The following is an 18921-nucleotide window of genomic DNA, read 5'->3' as shown; positions in this document are numbered from 1 at the left end:
GTGAAAGTTCAGGTCGGTAGCAGAGCCCAAGAAAAGGAATTCCAGGAATGTCTGAGATTTTTTTGTTTGGAGCAGCTGCTGATACAGCCCAAAAGGGAACAGGCAATTCAGGATTTAGTGACGTGTAACAAGTCAGATTTGATTAGGGAATTTAAGGTAAAGGAGCCCATAAGAGGCAATGGCTATAATATGATGGAATTCACTTTGCAGTTTGAGAGGAGGGATGCTGGAATCAGATGTAGTGGTACTTCAGTTGAGTAAAAAGTAACTACAAAAATGTGAGGGAGGAGCTGGCCAGAGTTGACTGGAAGTGGAAGAAAGTGAGGACTGCAGATGCTGGAGATCAGAGTCGAGAGTGTGTTGTTGGGAAAACACAGCAGGTCAGGCAGCATCCGAGGAGCAGGAGAATCGACGTTTCGGGCATAAGCCCTTCACAAGGAAGGAGAGCCTAGTGGGGAAGACAGTGGAGCAGCAATGGCAGGAGTTCCTGGCGGTAACACGAGAGGCACAGCAGAAATTCATCCCGAGGAAGAGGAAACCTACTTAAGGGGAGCCATGCTGATTGGGGAAGTCAGACAGTGTGAAATGCAAGAGAAAGCCTTCAATGTGGTGAAGATAAGTGGGAAGCAATTTAAAAAAAAAACAGCAGAGGGCAACTAAAAAGCAATAAAAGGGAAAGTGAAATAAGCTGGATAGTGATGTAAAAGAAGATTGCAAGAGCTTTGTTTTTGAGAGAGACAAAAATGTACATTGCTGGAAAATTAGGCAAGAGAGATAGTAATGGGGCGCAAAGCAATGGTGGTGGAACTGAAGAGATACCTTCAATCAATCTTCAGGGTGAATACACCAGCAGCATATTAACCTGCCAGAGGGAGTGGAGTGGCTTTCATTAAGGAGAAGGTGCTGGAGAAGTTGAAAAGTCTGAATAAATCATTTGAACTGGATGGGCGACACCCCAGAGTTCTGAAGGAGATAGTTGAGATTGTGGAGGCATTGGTGGTAATCTTTCAGGAATCACTGGAGTCCGGGAACGTGCCAGATGACTGGAAAATGACAAATAATAACACCTGCCTTTCAGAAGGGAAAGATGCACAAGAGGGGAAATTATAAAATTAAAAATCACACAACACCAGGTTATAGTTCAACAGGTTTAATTGGAAGCACACTAGCTTTCGGAGCGACGCTCTTTCATCAGGTGATTGTGGAGGGCTCGATCGTAACACAAAATTTATAGCAAATATTTGCAGTGTGATGTAACTGAAATTATACATTGAAAAATTGATTGTCTGTTAAGCCTTTCATCTGTTGGAATACCATGATAGTTTCACTTCTTTCATGTGTAAATCACAAAACCTTTTTTTAAAAAGTTGCATTCTCAGGTTAGCTGTTAACAATGGTGATAGCTAGACAGTATGTTGAAGGTGTTAGCCCCCTGTGTTCTCTGCCTATGCCATGCTGTTTAGATTGATTCTAATCTAAAAAGTGAGATCAGAGTTTTACATAAATTCATGCAGTTTTTGAGCAAAGTGCAATGTAACTCTGCAAGTACAAATTCACGCGGACACAGGTACACACAGACCCGCACACAGACACCCACACACCCCCTTATAGACATACACACTCCCACACATGCACCCCCTCACAGACTCACACACACACACACACACACACACACACACACACACGCACGCGCGCACACGCGCACACACTCTCTCTCACACTCACAACCCCCACCCCAGACAGACAGACACACAGACAGACAAAGACCCACATGCACACATATATTTTGTGTGGTGAATTTGTACTTGCAGAGTTACATTGCACTTTGCTCAAAAACTGCATGAATTTATGTAAAACTCTGATTCTAATCTAAAAAGTGAGATAACAATCTAAACATCAGGTCATAGACAGAGAACACAGGGGCTAACACCTTCAACATATTGTCTAGCTATCACCATTGTTAACAGCTAACCTGAGAATGCAACTTCTAAAAAAACGGGTTTTGTGATTTACACATGAAAGAAGTGAAACTATCACTGTATTCTAACAGATGAAAGGCTTAACAGACAATCAATTCTTCAATGTATAATTTCAGTTACATCACACTGCAAATTTTTGCTATACATTCTGTGTTACGATCGAGCCCTCCACAACCACCTGATGAAGGAGCGTCGCTCCGAAAGCTAGTGTGCTTCCAATTAAACCTGTTGGACTATAACCTGGTGCTGTGATTTTTAACCTTTGTACACCCCAGTCCAACCCCGGCATCTCCAAATCAAGGGAAATTATAGGCTGGTTAGCCTGACCTCCATCTTTGGTAAGATTTTAGAATCCATTATTAAGGATGAGTTTGCAGAGTAAAATAGGGCTGAGTCAGCACAGCTTTGTCAAAGGGAGATCATGCCTGTCAAATCTGTTGGAATTCTTTGAGGAAGTAACAAGCAAGTTAGACAAAGGAGAGACATTGGAGGTGATTTATTTGGATTTCCAGAAGGCCTTTGACAAGATGCTGCATAGGAGGCTGCTGAGTCAGATAAGAGCCCATTGTAGTAGGGACACAGTATTGGTATAAACAGAGGATTGGCTGACTGGCGGAAGACAGAGTCTGGGAATAAAGGGTTTATTTTTCAGGTTGGCAGTCGGTGAGTAATGGAGTTCCTTGGTTCTGTGTTGGGATCACAACTATTCATGTTATGTATTAATGATCTGGACAAAGGAACTGAGTGATGTTGCATAGGTATGCAGGTAACGCAAAGATAGCTGGAGGGACAGATGGTGTCGAGGAAGGAGGGAAGCTGCAGAAGGCCTTGGACAGACCAGGAGAGTGGGCAAAGAAGTGGCAGATGCAATACAATATGGGAAAATGTGAGGTTATGCACTTTGGCAGAAAAAAAAGGTCTAGATTATTTTCTAAACAAGGAAAGGCTATGGAAATCTGAAGCACAAAGGGACCAGGGAGTCCTCATTTAGGATTCTCTTAAGGTTAGCCTGTCAGTTCAATTGGTAGTTAGGAAGTCAAATGCAACGTTAGCATTCATTTTTTGAGAGGCTGGAATATAAGAGCAGAGATGTATTGCTGAGGCTGTAGAAGGCTCTCGTCAGACTGCATTTGGAATGTTGAGAACTGTTTTGGGCCCTGTATCTCAGGAAGGATGTGATGGTCTTGGTGGCATTACCACTGGACCGTTAATTCAGAGACCCAGATAATGTTGTGGGGACCTGGGTTTGAACCCCACCATAGCAGATGGTGGAATTTGAATTCAATTTAAAAAAAAATTGGAATGAAGAGTGTGAATCCATTGTCGATTGTTGGGGAAAAAAAACCTACTTGGTTCACTAATATCCTTTAGGGGAGGAAACTGTCACCCTTACCTAGGCTGCATGTGACTCCTGACCCACAGCAATGTGGTTGACTCTTAGCTGCCCTCTGGGCAATTAGGGATGGGCATAAATACTGCCTAGCCAGTGAAGCCCACATCCCGTGAATGAATAAAGGGGAAAAAAGTGGTGGGGTTGGAAGGCGTTCAGAGGAGGTTTACAAGAACGGTCTTGGAAATGAAGGGCTTGACATATGAGGAGTGGTGGAGGCCTGTGGGTCTGTACTTGATGGAGTTTAGAAGGGTGGGGGATCTGATTGAGAGACCTGAATGCAGAGGACATGGAGAAGATGTTTCCCCCAATAGAAGAAACGAGCACGTTAGGGTACAGCCTCCTAGTGAAGGGGCAATCTGTTAAAACTGAAATGAGGAATTTCTTCATCCAGAGGGTGGTGAATCTGGAGAATTCATTGCTGCAGAATGCTGTGGAGACCAAGACATTGAGTGTAATTAAGACCAAGAGGTTCTTGATTTAGTTTAGGAGTCAATGGTTATAGGCGAAGGTAAGAAATGGAAGAGAAATGTATCAACCATGATTGAATAGTGGAGCAGACCTGATGGACTGAATGGCCTAATTCTGCTCCTATATCTTATAGCTGAATGGTCTTCCCTTTTCTCCCAACAATACCCTTTTGGATAGTCCAGCCTCAAGTGAGGAGATCTCCCCCTATCTCCACATTAAAGCTTTTGGTGATCAGCTGGCCCAGCTGTAATAGGTTACCTTTAGACAAGTCTCCGTGCATCAACTCAATGCTATTTTCTTCAGTTAGTGGCTATCTCTGAGACACTTTGCCAAAAACTTGAGAATCTCAAACTATTTTCTCTTCCACTGGAACCCAAGTTCTCAATAATAATATATGTTGAAGTCTTGTAACAGCAGGAGGGTTCGAATGGATTTTCAGGTGGGTGGGAAAGTGGGAAATGGAATTCAACCCAGAGGGGCCTGAGGTGATGCATTTGGGGAGGTCAGACAAGGCAAAAACATGAACAGTAAATGGCAGAATATGGAGAGTTATCAAGGAAGTGAGGGACTTGGATTCAATGTCTACAGATCACTGAAGCTGGTTTACCCGGTCAATACATGGTGCACAAGGTAAATGGAATCCTCCCCATTGTTAGCCAAAGTGTAGATTGAGAGAAGGGAGTTTTCCTTTTCATGTACTCACGGGTTGTGTGTATCTCTTGCTAGGCCAGTATTTTTTGCCCATCCCTCAAATGCCCAGAGGGCAGTTAGGACTCTACCACCTTGCTGTGGGTCTGGAGTCACATATAGACCAAAGCGGTAAGGATGGCAATGAATGAGAAGGGTTTTTCCTGACCATCAACAATGGATTCATGGTCATCATTTGATTCTTAATTCTATTTTCTTTATTGAATTCAATATTTGAACCTGAACCCTAGAATATTAGCCGAGTTTCTGGATTAATAGTCTCTCAATAATACCACTAGGCATTATACCAGCTTTGTCTCCGTGAGGTTACACTGGGTCATTCAGTTTGGCCACAGCTTGAGTACGCTGTGTAGTTTTGGTCCCCTCACCAGAGGGAGGGTGTAATAGTTGAAAAGTGTGGTGATGGAAAAGCACAGCAGGTCAGGTAGCATCCGAGGAGCAGGAGAATCGATGTTTCGGGCATAAGCCCTTCATCAGGAATGGCTTCACCTCACCCCTCAATCGCTGAAGCCAGGTGCCAACTCTCAGACACCACCTCCTACTGCCCCCTCTTCCATGACCTCACCTCTCCTGACCTGTGCTTTTCCAGTGCCACACTTTTTAACTCTGACTCACCAGCTTCTGCAGTCCTCCCAGATGGTGTAATAGCCCTGGAGAGGGTACAAAGGAGATTTACAGAGATGTTGCCAGAACTGAAAAATCGTAGCTATGTGGAATACTTGGACAGGTTGAGGTGGTCCGACTTGGAACAAAGGAGGCTGAGGAGAGGTTGGAGAGAGTGGACGGGAAGGGCCTAATCACCTGAGCAGAGAGATCAGTGATTAGTGGAAGGATCAGGGCAGAGATGAGCAAAAGGTCCCTATCCCACAGAGTGATCAGAATGTGGTAGTCGCTGCCTGAAAGAGTTAGCCGAGACACAAACCTCAATGGCTGTAAGCTGTTGGAAAGTAGCACGAGGCTGGGTGGGTCAGTTGGAGGCTGTTGCTGACGTGACGGACAGAATGGCCTCTCTCTGCGCTACAAATTTTTCCATGTTGTCTAAATATTTTAAATATCTAAGGAGGAGTGTGGGGATAAGGTGGAGGGAGGGGCAGTAAATTTATTGCTCCTTTGGAGAGGATGAGTTGGGACTATCATCTTCTGCACTGTAATGATTGAGATTTCTGAATCTGACTGAATGCAGAGGTTGTTGTGAATTTGACTGAGCAGGCTGTGCTTAGTGGGATGCTCGGGCCAGTCTGTGTGTGTACGTGTGTGTGTACATGTGTATGTACGTGCACTTACCCTCGTCTGCCTGCGGACCAGCAGAGCACCCTCACCACGGTCTCTGTGTGTCACATGTTAGCTCAGCTGGCTGGACGGCTGGTTTGCAATGCAGATTGACACCAACAGCGGGGGCTCAATTCCCACACCAGCTGAGGTGACCATGAGGGACTCTCCTTCTCGACGTCTTGCCTCACCTGAGGTGTGGTGACCCTCAGGTTAAACCACCATCAGTCATCCCCGTCTCTAATGAGAGGAAGCAACCATATGGGTTGGTAAGAGTATCTGACTTTTAATGATACCTTTAACCCCCATGTGATTCTAACTGATCTCCAAGCCCACCCCACCCCAAACATAACACCAAAATTCTCATCCTCTTTTTCTGCGCCCCTCCAGTTCTGGATTCTTGCACGTCCATGATTTTAATCTCCCCCCAATGGCTCCTTGGGCCCTCCGTTTTCGGACTCTCACCCTGAACCTGAGGGAGAGCAGCTCATTGTGGGCACAGTCACGGCCTCACTTGGTGGGCCAGTCGGCTGGGCACCCGCAGGTGGTCCAATGACCAACACTGTCCGGGGTCTGTCTCTAGAGAGTGGGGTTTGCAGCTGTGGGGGGGGGGGGGGAAAGAGGAAAAGACTGTGTGCGAGGAGGAGGAACCAGAATGGGAAGGGGTGGAGTGGAGGGAGAGAAGGAAAGAAAAAGGCTTGGACTGATGGGGGTGGGCCAGGATTGGAATGGGTTAAATATAAAACTAATGATCAAGGAGGAAGGTTTCAGAAGAATTGGCAGGCGATCCGTCGCCAGTATCATCTCCTGGGAGGAAGACAGTGCGTCCTCTGACAAAGTGTTGTCCTGTTTGGTGTGTTTTCAGCTCCGGTAACTCCCCTGGACGGGGGCAGGAAGCTGGGTCAGAGCAAGTGCGTTTGCAGAGCTGAGAGTTCCTGTCTTGGCGGCTCTGAGGGGTTGTTGCGGCTGGAACAGCACTATGGTCTGAGATATAAATTCCAGCATTGGAAATGCTGCCAAAAAGTGAGTGAAAGCCCCCCATGGTGGGGAACACTCAGCTCTTGTCCCCTTACGGTGCACCCCCACATACGAAACTGATGCTGAACGTTGTCCTCTGCACTGGATATCGCTGCCAGACTTTGCTGGGGGAGCCGGCTCTGTCTCGCTTTCAGGGATGTGATGTATTCCGTCGTCAAAATCTCATACAGAGCCAGAGGAGTTCCCCTAGGTGTGCTGGCTGTTATTTATGCCTCAGCCAAAACTCACCTACATGGCCGCCACCATTATATGGCAGCTGGTGGGATCTTGCTATGCACAAAATACCTGCCTTGTTTCTCCACTACAATGGAGAACGCAAGGCAAAAATATGTCATTGGCTGCACAGGGCTTTGGGATATGCTGTTGGTTGTGAGCACAAGAATTATGGAAGAGAATTACCTTTTCTTTCCTCAATGTATGTCTCTCTTTGCTGCCTCTCTTTCCTCTATCGTACACTGACTAGCCCTGCTCCCTGCCCTTGCTCTCTGGCACTGCTCTTGTCATCAGGGCCCAGCCATACCAGGTCTGAGATGTGGGGATATTAAACTCCTGTGCTCTCAGTTTGATCTGCTACGAATTTCTGGAATTGATGTTGGTTTTGTTGCTTTACAGGCCATGATGGAACCTGGCTCCCTGGTCCGAGCAGTCTTCGATTTCCTGCCCAGTGTCTCGGAGGAGCTGCCCATATTTGGGGGTGATGTCATTGAGGTGTTGAGTGTGCTTGATGAGTTCTGGCTGCTGGGGAAGAAAGATGGCGTGACGGGTAAGTGTATTAGCAACTTGGTCTGGATCCCCCCCCCCCTCCCAATCCCTCGCCATTTATTTGAGACCGGCGTAGCACTTCGGCCCTGTTCAGACCCTTAGTGCTCTTCTCAAATATAACAACTGCATTACAACCAACCTTTCTCTGAACATTTCCCTGCCTTTGCCCTGAATATTCGTACCACACCAACTTCCAGGTAATGACCATCTCCAATTATCACCGCCTTCACCTACAATGGCATTAAAGTCACTGAATCCCCAACTATCGACATCCTGGGGATTACTGTTAACTACACATTGAACTAGACCTGCCCTATCAGTACTGTGGGTACAGTAATGTGTTAGAGACTCAGAATCCTGCAGCGAGTAACCTACCTCCCGTCTCCCTGAAGCCTGTTGACCATCAACAAGGCACATGTCAGAATGTGATAGAATACTCTAGCACTGCCTGGATGGGTGCAGCTCCAACAACACTTAAGCTTGACACCATCCAGGACAAAGCAGCCCAATTGATCGGCACCACATCCTCCAGCATCCGCACCCTCCACCATCAACACTCAGTACACACTGCTGCTCCTATCTACAAGAGGCACTGCAGAAATTCACCAAGGCTCCATCCAAACCCACGAACACTTCTGTTTAGAAGTGGCAGGAGCAGCAGATACATGGGAACACCACCACCTGCAAGCTCCCCCTCCAAGCCCCTCACCATCCTGACTTGGAAATATGTCATCGTCCCTTCAGCGTGGTTGGGTCAAAGCCCCAGAACTCCCCGCTTGATGTCACTGTGTGTCCCACAATAGTTCGCCACGACCTTCTGAAGGGTAAACTATGGACAGACTATAAATACTGGTCCATCCAGCGATGCTGAGATGCCAAGACAGAACTGAAAAAAGGGAGTGGCTCACTCAGTATCTCTTCCCTCCTTTCTCCACCCCTTTTCACATCCCGCAGTAACAGATCGTGAACTGATGTAATGGTCATGTGCTAAGGGTAACACCTCACTGAGGGTGAATGCTATCTATTGGAATCCTCGAAAGTCTGTGTTTGGATAAATGCTTCTTTGGAGCATTTTCCTTTTTTGTTTCTTGTGTGTGACCTGGCAAACCCGTGTTTCCTCTCCATCTCGGGGAAAATAGACCAAATATCAACCCTGGAAACCTGCTCCCTGAGATGGGACAGTTATCATTGCTGGATCTGTCCTGGGAATCCCCTTGCCACGCATAAATACCGAGTGAAGCTTTATCTACTCTTTTAAAGCGAAAGTAAAGCTCACTCAGCTGTCACCCAACACTCCCTGGAGAGGGACAGCACAGGGTTTGATACAGGCTAAAGTTCGCTCTGCTATTTCAACCTGAAAGTAAAACCATCTTTACTCTTGCAAACTAAAAGTAAAGCTCCCTTGGTACTGTCCCTATCAATGATTTCCCAAGACAATACTGAATGGGGTTAAATGTAGAGCATAGCTGCCTCTCTTTATTTTGAAGTAAAATGAAAACTTCCTCTACTCTTTTTAAATGGAAAGTAAACGGAAAGTAAAGCTCCTTTGACAATGTCCCCATCGAGCCCTCCCTGGAGAGAGATGGTATGTGGTTAGATACAGAGTGAAACTCCTTCCACTCTTTACAACCTGAAAGTAAAGCTCCCTTTACTCTCAAACTGAAAGTTTAAAGTCCTTGACACTGTCCCCGTCAAGGCAAAAGTGAGGACTGGAGATTAGAGTCGAGAGGGTGGTGCTGGAAAAGCACAACAAGTCAGGCAGCATCCGAGGAGCAGGAGAGTCGACATTTCAGGCAAGAGGCCTTCATTAGGAATGAGGCTGAGCCTTGGGGGTGGAGAGAGAAATGGGAGGGAGGTGTGTGGGGCTGTGGTGAAGATAGCTGACAATACGATAGGTAGTTGGAGGGGGGGGGGGGGGGGGTGAAGGTGATGGGCCGGAGAGGAGGGTGAAGCAGATAGGTGGGAACGAAGTTGGACAGGTCATGAGGGTGGTGCCGAGTTGGAAGGTTGGAACTGGGATGAGATTGGGGGGGGGGGGGGTGGGGGGAGGAAATGAAGAAACTGGTGAAATCCACATTGGTGCTGTGGGGTTGGAGGGTCCCAAGGTGGAAGATAAGGCGTTCTTCCTCCAGATGTCGGGTGAGATATAGTATGTAGACAGGCCAACAAGGGGCGAAGCTACATTAGATTTAGTACTGGGTAATGAACCTGGCCAGGTATTAGACTTGGAGTAGGTGAGCACTTTGGTGATAGCGATCATAATTCTGTTATGTTTACTTTAGTTATAGAAAGGGATAGGTGTATACAGCTGGGGGAAAGGCAATTACGATGCGATTAGGCAAGATTTAGGAAGCATAGGTTGGGGAAGGAAACTGCAGGGGATGGGCACATTAGAAATGTGGAGCTTATTCAAGGAAAAGCTCCTGTGTACCTAGATAAGTATGTACCTGTCAGGCAGGGAGGAAGCTGTAAAGCACGGGAGCTGTGGTCTACGACGGAAGTGGAATCTCTGGTCAAGAGGAAGAAGAAGGCTTATGTTAGGATGAGATGTGAAGGCTCAGTTAGGGGCTTGAGGGTTACAAGGTAGCCAGGAAAGACCTAAATTGAGAGCTCAGAAGAACCAGGAGGAGACATGAGAAGTTGTTGGCGGATAGGATCAGGGTAAACCCTAAGGCTTTGTATAGGTATTTAAGGAATAAAAGAATGACGAGAGTAAGATTAGGGCCAATCAAGGATAGTAGTGGGAAGTTGTGTGTGGATTCAGAGGAGATAGGGGAAGCACTAAATGAATATCTTTCGACAGTATTCACTCTAGAAAACGACAATGTTGTTGAGGAGAATACGGAGATACAGGCTACTAGACTGGGTGGGATTGAGGTTCACAAGGAAGAGGTCTTAGAAATCCTGCAGAGTGTGAAAATAGATCAGTCCCCTGGGCCGGATGGGATTTATCCTAGGATCCTCTGGGAAGCCAGGGAGGAGATTGCTGAACCTTTGGCATTGAACTTTAAATCGTCATTGTCGACAGGAATAGTGCCAGCATGGTCTTGTGAAGGGTAGGTTGTGCCTTACAAACCTTATTTAGTTCTTTGAGAAGGTGACCAAACAGGTAGATGAGAGTAAACCGGTCGATGTGGTGTATATAGATTTCAGCAAGGCGTTCGATAAGGTTCCCCACAGTAGGCTATTGTACAAAATGCGGAGGAATGGGATTGTGGGAGATGTAGCAGTTTGGATCAGTAATTGGCTTGCTGAAAGAAAACAGAGGGTGGTGGTTGATGGGAAATGTTCATTTTGGAGTCCAGTTACTAGTGGTGTACCAGAAGGGTCAGTGTTGGGTCCACTGCTGTTCGTCATTTTTATAAAAGACCTGGATGAGGGCGTAGAAGGGTATAATAGTAAATTTGCAGATGATACTAAGGTCGGTGGAGTTGTGGATAATGACGAAGGATGGTGTAGGTTACAGAGAGACATAGATAAGCGGCAGAGCTGGGCTGAGAGGTGGCAAATGGAGTTTAATGCGGACAAGTGAGAGGTGATTCACTTTGGTCAGAGTAACTGGAATGCAAAGTACTGGGCTAATGGTAAGATTCTTGGGAGTGCAGATGAGCAGAGATATCTCGGTGCCCATGTACACAGGTCCCTGAAAGTTGCCACCCAGGTTGACAAGGTTGTTAAGAAGGCATACAGTGTTTTAGCTTTTATTAATAGAGGGATTGAGTTCCGGAACCAGGAGGTTACGCTGCCGCTGTATGAAACTCTGATGTGGCCACACTTGGAGTATTGTGTACAGTTCTGGTCACCGCATTATAAGAAGGATGTGGAAGCTTTGGAAAGGATGCAGAGGAGATTTACTAGGATGTTGCCTGGTATGGAGGGAAGGTCTTACGAGGAAAGGCTGAGGGACTTGAGGCTGTTTTCATTAGAGAGAAGAAGGTTGAGAGGTGACTTAATAGAGACGTACAAGATAATCAGAGGAGAGCCTTTTTCCAAGAATGGTGATGGCGAGCACGAGGGGGCATTGCTTTAAATTGAGGGGTGATAGATATAAGACAGATGTCAGAGGTAGTTTCATTTCTCAGAGTAGTAATGGTATGGAATGCTTTGCCTGCAACGGTAGTTGCTTTGCCTGCAACTTTAAGTACATTTAAGTTGTCATTGGACAAGCATATGGACGTCCATGGAATGGTGTAGGTTAGATGGGCTTCAGATTGGTATGACAGGTCGCGCAACATCGAGGGCCGAAGGGCCTGTACTGCGCTGTAATGTTCTATGTAAGGGAGTGGCAGTGGAGGCGACCCAGGACCTGCATGTCCTTGGGGAAGTGGGAGGGGGAGTTGAAGTGTTCGGCCATGGGGCAGTGGGGTTGGTTGGTGCGGATGTCCCGGAGATGTTCTCTGAAGCGCTCTGTGAGTGGGCGTCCTGCCTCTTTACTTCTAACTGCCACCGGGACGTTAACCGCCTCAACCTGTCCACTCCCTCACACATACCAACATCTCACCCTCTCAATGCGCAGCCCTCCACTCCCTCCGCACTAACCCCAACCTGACCATCAAACCAGCGGATGCGGGTGATGGTGGGGGGAGGGGCGCGGGGTGTAGTGGTAGTTTCACGCACTGACCTCTACACTGCTGAAGCCAGGCACTAACTTGAAGACATCTCCTCCTACTGCCCTCTCAACCACTACCTCATCTCCCAGACCGAACTCCCACCCACCGCTTCCTACCTCATAGTTCGGGAACCCCACGCTGCCCAGTTTTAGCTCCTACCCAAGATCCACAAGCCTGACTACCCTGGCCAACCCATCATCTCAGTCTGCTCTTGCCCCACCGAACTCATCTTGGCATACCAAGATGAGTTCGGTTGGGGATATTGTCCTATTTCCCCCCAGTTCAGGACCCCCCCCCCCACAGATGTTCGGAACACACCCATATCCTCCACCACCTCCAAGACTTTCGTTTCCCTGGCTCCCAATGCCTTATCTTCATCATGGAATCCAGTCCCTATACACCTCAATTTGCCATGATCAGGGCCTGTAAGCCCTTTGTTTCTTCCTCTCCTGACGTCCCCAATAGTACCCTTCCACTGACACACTCATTCATTTGGCTGAACTGGTCCTCCCCCTCAATTTCTTCTTCCAATCCTCCCACTTCTTCCTCCAGATGAAAGGGGTAGCCATGGGCACCCATATGGGTCCCCAGTTATGCCTATCTCTTTGTCGGTTACATGGAGCAGTCCATCTTCCGTAGTTACATCGGCACCGCTCCCCACCTCTTCTTCCGCTACATTGATGACTGCACTGGCACCACCTCGTGCACCCACGATGAGGTTGAACAGTTGATCAACTTCACCAACACATCCCACCCCAACCTTGAGTTCACCTGGACCATCTCAGACACAGTCCTTCCCTCCCTGGACCTCTCCACCTCCTTCAACAGTGACCAACTCAACACTGACATTTTCTACAAACCCACCGCCTCCCACAACTACCTGGATTATACCTCCTCCCACCCTGCCTCCTGTAAAAATGCTATCCCTTTTACCCAATTCCTCCGCCTCTGCCGCATCTGCTCCCAGAAGGACCAGTTCCACCACAGAACAGCAGATGGCCTCCTTCTTTAAAGACCACAATTTCCCCACCCACATAGTTGATGATGCCCTCCAACGCATCTCATCCACTTCCCACACCTCAGCCCTTGAACCCTACCCTTCCAACTGCAGCAAGGACAGATCCCTCCTGGTCCTCACCTTCCACCACACTAAGCTCCACATAAATCACATTATCCTCTGCCATTTCCGCCACCTACAAACAGACCCCACCACCAGAAATATAGTTCCCTCCCCACCCCATCTGCTTTCCGTAAAGACCATTCCTCCACAACTCCCTCTCAGGTCCTCACCCCCATCCCCAACACCTTCTCCTGCCACTACAGGAATTGCAAAACCTGCGCCTACACCTCCCCCCTCACCTCCGTCCAAGGCCCCAAAGAAGCCTTTCACATCCATCAAAGTTTCACCTGCACTTCCACACGTCATTTATTGTATCCATCGCTCCTGATTCGGTGTCTCCTATATTGGGGAGACAGGACGCCTACTTGCAGAGCGCTTCAGAGAATATCACCAGGACACCGTCACCAATCAATAAATTCTTAGGATCCTGTCCCACTCATTTACTGATGAAGGAGCAGTGCTCTGAAAGCTAGTACTTCCAAATAAACCTGTTAGACTATAATCTGGTGTTGTGTGATTTTTAACCTGAAAATAAAACTTTTTACTTTCAGTTAAGAGAGGAAAAGCGCTCTCTACACTGTCCACTTCAAACACTCCCAGGACACGTACAGCGCAGATTCAGACTTGAGTCACTACTGTCATGCGCCCCTAACTATTGACGTGAATCAGTACAATTTTGGACCACATCAATTTTACAACATGGGGACATAGGAATTAGGAAGGGGAGTAGGCAATTCAGCCCTTTTAGCCTGCTCTGCCATTTAACATGACAGCTAATCTGAATCTTGGTGCCAATGCCCCTTACCTGTCTGCACTCCATCGCCCTTTATCCTGGGAATTTTCATTTTGTTTCCTGGGATTGGCTTAGCCTCCCAGTTAGGGCTATGAACCACCTTGGTTCTGGGTTTTGTCCTCAAACTGAGTCAGTTAACGTTTTAACCAACAGCAAAATCAGACATTTTAGCAGGTCTGGTAGCATCTGTGGAGAGAAGTCCGAGTTAACATTTCAGGTCCCGTGACCCTTCTTCAGAACTCAATGTTTTATTTCCCCTTTCTGCCCGTCCCTGATTTAGGACTAAACCCCATGTGCAGTTGGACCGATAACTCCTTAAACTTTGACCTCCTGTGCCAGTGATTTGGGGCAGACGCTGTCCTGCATGTTGTGTGCACGAGGACAAGTTTGTGTTTTGTCTGATGGTGGTGTCTCTTGTCTTCTCTTTTCCCCCCTCTCTAGGGCAGTTCCCCAGCAGTTTTGTGGAAACTGTCTCGATCCCGAACACTAAGCAAGGGGAGAGGTTGTGCGTTTGCATTAATGACTTCACTGCAGCCAACAGCAGCGACCTGTCTCTCCGACGTGGTGAGTGTAGTGATATTTCAGGTTATTTAAGAGAAAATTAACCCCCTACAGTGACGGATATCTGTACGAATTATAACCTGGGGCAAATATGGCAGCAATGGCAGGTTACATTTATGTAGCACCTTTTGGGGTGGCACGGTAGCCCATTGGTTAGCACTGCTTCCTCTCAGCACCAGGTTCGAATCCAGCCACGGGTGACTATCTGTGTGTAGTTTGCACATGCTCCCTGTGTCTGCGAGGGCTTTTTCTGGGTGCTCCAGTTTCCTCCCACAATCCAAGGATGTGCAGTGTACAGTGGAGTGGCCATGCTAGATTGCCCCATAGTGTTCAGGGAAGTGTGGGTTAGTTGCATTAGGTTAGGGGGAAATGGGTCTGGGTGGGTTACTCTTCAGAGGGTCGGTGTGGAGTTGTTGGGCCGAAGGGCCTGTTTCTACACAGTAGGATTCTGTGATTTTCATATAGTTAATGGCCTTTCTCTCTGATTCAGACAATTTGCACTGGTCCAGGTGATAGAATATGGACAAGTGCTTGGAGACCGGGCCAGAAAGATTTTAAAGTATCTTTAGGAAGAAGAGAGGGATTTTTGAGAGGGTATTCCAAATCTGAAGGCATGGCCACCAATGATGGAGCATTAACACCGAAAGGTTGAGGGATGAGTATTCGGCAAAATGCTGGGAAATGTTCCCACTCTCCTTTGAAGTACATGTTATGGGGTGTTGTGCCCCCCTCTCAGGGGGTAGGTAGGGTCTCTGTTTAGCATGCTGTGTGACGAGTAGAGTCACTGATTGTGCTGCATTCCCTCAGTCCCACGCTGGGAACGTCAACTGGGAGTTTTGTACTCAACTCTCAAAGTGTGGGGATTTGAGCTGATGACTGTTTGTTTGACTCACAGGTAAATGTGCCACCCACTGAGTTAACATGGAACATAGAACATTACAGTGCAGTACAGGCCCTTTGGCTCTTGATGTTGCACCGACCTGTGGAACCAAGCTGAAGCCCATCTAACCTGCACTGTTTCATTCTCATCCATCTGCCTGTCCACTGACCATTTAAATGGTCTTAAAGTTGGCGAGTCTACTACTATTGCAGGCAGTGTGTTCCATGTCCCTACTCTCTCTGAGTAAAGAAACTACCTCTGCCATCTGTCCTATATCTATCACCCCGCAATTTAAAGCTTGTGTCCCCTCGTGCTAGCTATCACCATCCTGAGGAAAAAGGCTCGCTGTCCAACCTATCTAACCCTCTGATTATCTTTTATAAGTCCAAATTTAAGTCACCCCTCCATTCTAACGAAAACAGCCCAGGTACCTCAGCCTTTCCTCATAAGACCTTCCCTCCATACCAGGCAACATGCTAGTAAATCTCCTCTGAACTCTTTCCAAAGTTTCCACATCCTTCCTATAATGTGGTGACCGGAACTGTACACAATACTCCAAATGTGGCCGAGTTTTGTACAGCTACAGAATGGTCTCATGGTTCTGAAACTCAATCCCTCTACCAATAAAAGCTAACGCACCGTATGCCGCCTTAACCCTATCTACCTGGGTGGCAACTTTCAGGGATCTATGTACCTGGGCACTGAGATCTCTCTGCTCATCTACACGACCAAGAATCTTACCATTAGGCCTGTACTCTGCATTCCTGTTGCTCCTTCCAAAGTGAATCACCTCACACTTGTCCATATTAAACTTCATTTGCCACCTCTCAGCCCAGCTCTGCAGCTTACCTATGTCTCTCTGTAACCTACAACATCCTCCTTGATATCCACAACTCTACTGACCTTAGTGTCATCTGCAAATTTACTAACCCATCCTTCTATCCCCTCCTCCAGGTCACTTATATAAAAGACAAACAGCAGTGGACCCAAAACAGATCCTTGCAGTACCCCACTAGTAACTGAACTCCAGGATGAATGTTTCCCATCCACCACCACCCTCTGTCTTCTTTCAGCTAGCCAATTTCTGATCCAAACCACTAAATCACCCTCAAACCCATGCCTTCGTATTTTGTGCAATAGTCTACGTGGGAATCTTATAAAATGCCTTACTGAAATCCATATACACCACATCAACAGCTTACCCTCATCTACCTGTTTGGTCACTCATTAAGGTTGTGAGGCAAAGGCCTACCCTTCACAGAACAATGTTGACCATCCCTAATCAACTTATTCCTTATCTGTTATAACCGTTATAACCTTTTCCACACTTTACCCACAACCGAAGTAAAGCTCACAGGTCTATAATTATCAGGGTTGTCTCTACTCTCCTTCTTGAGCAAGGGAACGACATTGCTATCCTCCATTCTTCTGGCACTACTCCTGTAGACAATGATGACATAAAGATCAAAGCCAAAGGGCTCAGCAATTTCTTCCTTGGCTTCCAGAAAATCCTAGGATAATCCATTTGGCTCAGGAGACTTATCTACTTTCACACTTCCAGAATTGCTAACACCTCCTCCTTGTGAACTTCAGTCCCGTCCTGTGTCTGTGTCTCAGTATTCACCTTGACCACATTGTCTCTTTCTAGTGTGAATACTGACAAAATATTCATTTAGTACTTCCCCTATCTCCTCTGACTCCATGCATGACTTCCACTGTTATGCTTGATTGGCCTTAATCTTGCTCTAGTCATTCTTTTATACCTGATATACCTATGGAAAGCTTTAGGGTCTTTCCTGGCTAACTTGTAACTCTCAAGCGCCCTAAATGAGCCTTCACATCTCATCCTAACATAGCCGCCGGCTTCCTCTTGATAAGGGATTCAACTTTCTTAGTAAATCATGGCTCCCACACTCGAAAACTTCCTCCCTGCCTAATGGTACATATTAATCAAGGACCCACAGTAGCTGGTCCTTGAATAAGCTCCACATTTCAACTGTGCCCATTCCCTGCAGTTCCCTTCCCCATCCTATGCACCCTAAACCTTGCCTAATCGCATCGTAATTGCCTTTCTCCAGCTATAACTGGAGCACGGGATGTCTGTAATTCCCCTGATTCCCCCACCCACGTGCCTGCCAAGAAATGAATCAGGGAGACAACGTCAAGCTGTCGCATGCAATGATTCAAGGTCCCGTGAAACAAGGTTGGAAGGTTACTTTTTTACTGAATCGCTGTGTGAGGGAGGCGTCCTCTGTCAGCCTCTCATTATGTTTGTTTTTGTTTGTGTGTAACTGAGGTCCCATTCCACAGTGGACTTGTTTTGTATCTGAAGGAACTTGGCATCGTCTGGGTACTGTGAGAGACACAGACCCTATTGTGACTGTACAGCCCCCAGTCCACTCCCACCCAGCTGTGGCATCACTCCAAGGCCAGTTTACTCATCTGGAGCATGATGTGATCCCTAAACGCAGGGCCGAGGTTGTAAACTATTCCTGCTGCTGTATTCTTCCTCCTACGTAACTGTCCTTTCACAGAGGCGAGAGATCAGTGCCAAGTGTTGCTCACTGGAGTCAGAGGCCAGTGGATAAGCGGACCAGGGTGTGCTATAATCATTATGGAGATGACCATCAGCCCTGAATCTGCTCCGGCTCGACAGGAAAAAAAGACAAACTCTCTCAAGCCCGGTCTTGAAAGATCTAGTTTAAAGCCCAGAATGCAATACTTTTGTCAGGAGTTAGATTCCCAGATATTTCTTCTTGCAAGAAGGGGAAGAGATGCTTCTCAGGATCTTAATAAAACTAAAAGAACTGCAGATGCTGTAAATCAGAAAAAAAGCAGAAGTTGCTAGAAGAACTCAGCAGGTCTGGCAGCATCTGTGCAGAGCAGTCAGTTGATGGTTTGGATTCAGTGACCCTTACTCAGAACCAAAGGGAAGGGTCATTGGTCCGAACCTGCTGAGCTCTTCCAGCAATTTCTATTTTTTTTGATCCTTGGAATCTTCTTGGATACCATCGAAAACCACCCCGGCTCAACTCTTACGGCAGTGTCGTCTTGATCTGCACACCACCACCCACCCAATCTAATCCCCCTCAGCGGTTTATACACTAGCTGATGGAGAGGCTGGAGTGGTTTTCTTCCGAGGGGAGGAAGCTGAGGGGCACAGACAGCGTAGGTAGGAAGAAACTGTTTCCCCTTCAGCAGAGGGATCAATAACCTTTTGAGGAAAGGTGCAGGAGGTTTAGAGGGGATTTGAGGAAGAGCTATTCTGCCCAGAGGGTGATGGGTACCTGCAAGACCATACCCGAAAAGGTGGTAGAGGCAAGAACTCTTTTAGGCTGTT

At 47.2% G+C, this 18921-nt stretch overlaps 1 protein-coding gene across 3 annotated transcripts in view; it reads left to right on the top strand.

Moving 5' to 3' along the window:
- The window catches only part of dnmbp (dynamin binding protein), a 108498-nt gene that overhangs the window by 32247 nt on the left and 57330 nt on the right, over positions 1 to 18921 (top strand). For all 3 annotated transcript variants that reach the window (XM_087998776.1, XM_087998774.1, XM_087998775.1), the window contains exons 2-3: positions 7468 to 7618; positions 14582 to 14704. In XM_087998776.1, the coding sequence (XP_087854902.1) occupies positions 7471 to 7618; positions 14582 to 14704 (271 nt within the window). In that variant the 5' untranslated portion in view covers positions 7468 to 7470. The remainder of the gene's footprint in view (positions 1 to 7467; positions 7619 to 14581; positions 14705 to 18921) is intronic.

Source organism: Chiloscyllium plagiosum, unplaced genomic scaffold (genome assembly GCF_037043375.1).
Source record: "Chiloscyllium plagiosum isolate Xiang-an unplaced genomic scaffold, Cpla_swu_hap1 HiC_scaffold_22, whole genome shotgun sequence".
Taxonomy (NCBI): Eukaryota; Metazoa; Chordata; class Chondrichthyes; order Orectolobiformes; family Hemiscylliidae; genus Chiloscyllium; species Chiloscyllium plagiosum.
This window is presented reverse-complemented; position numbering and strand designations above follow the sequence as displayed.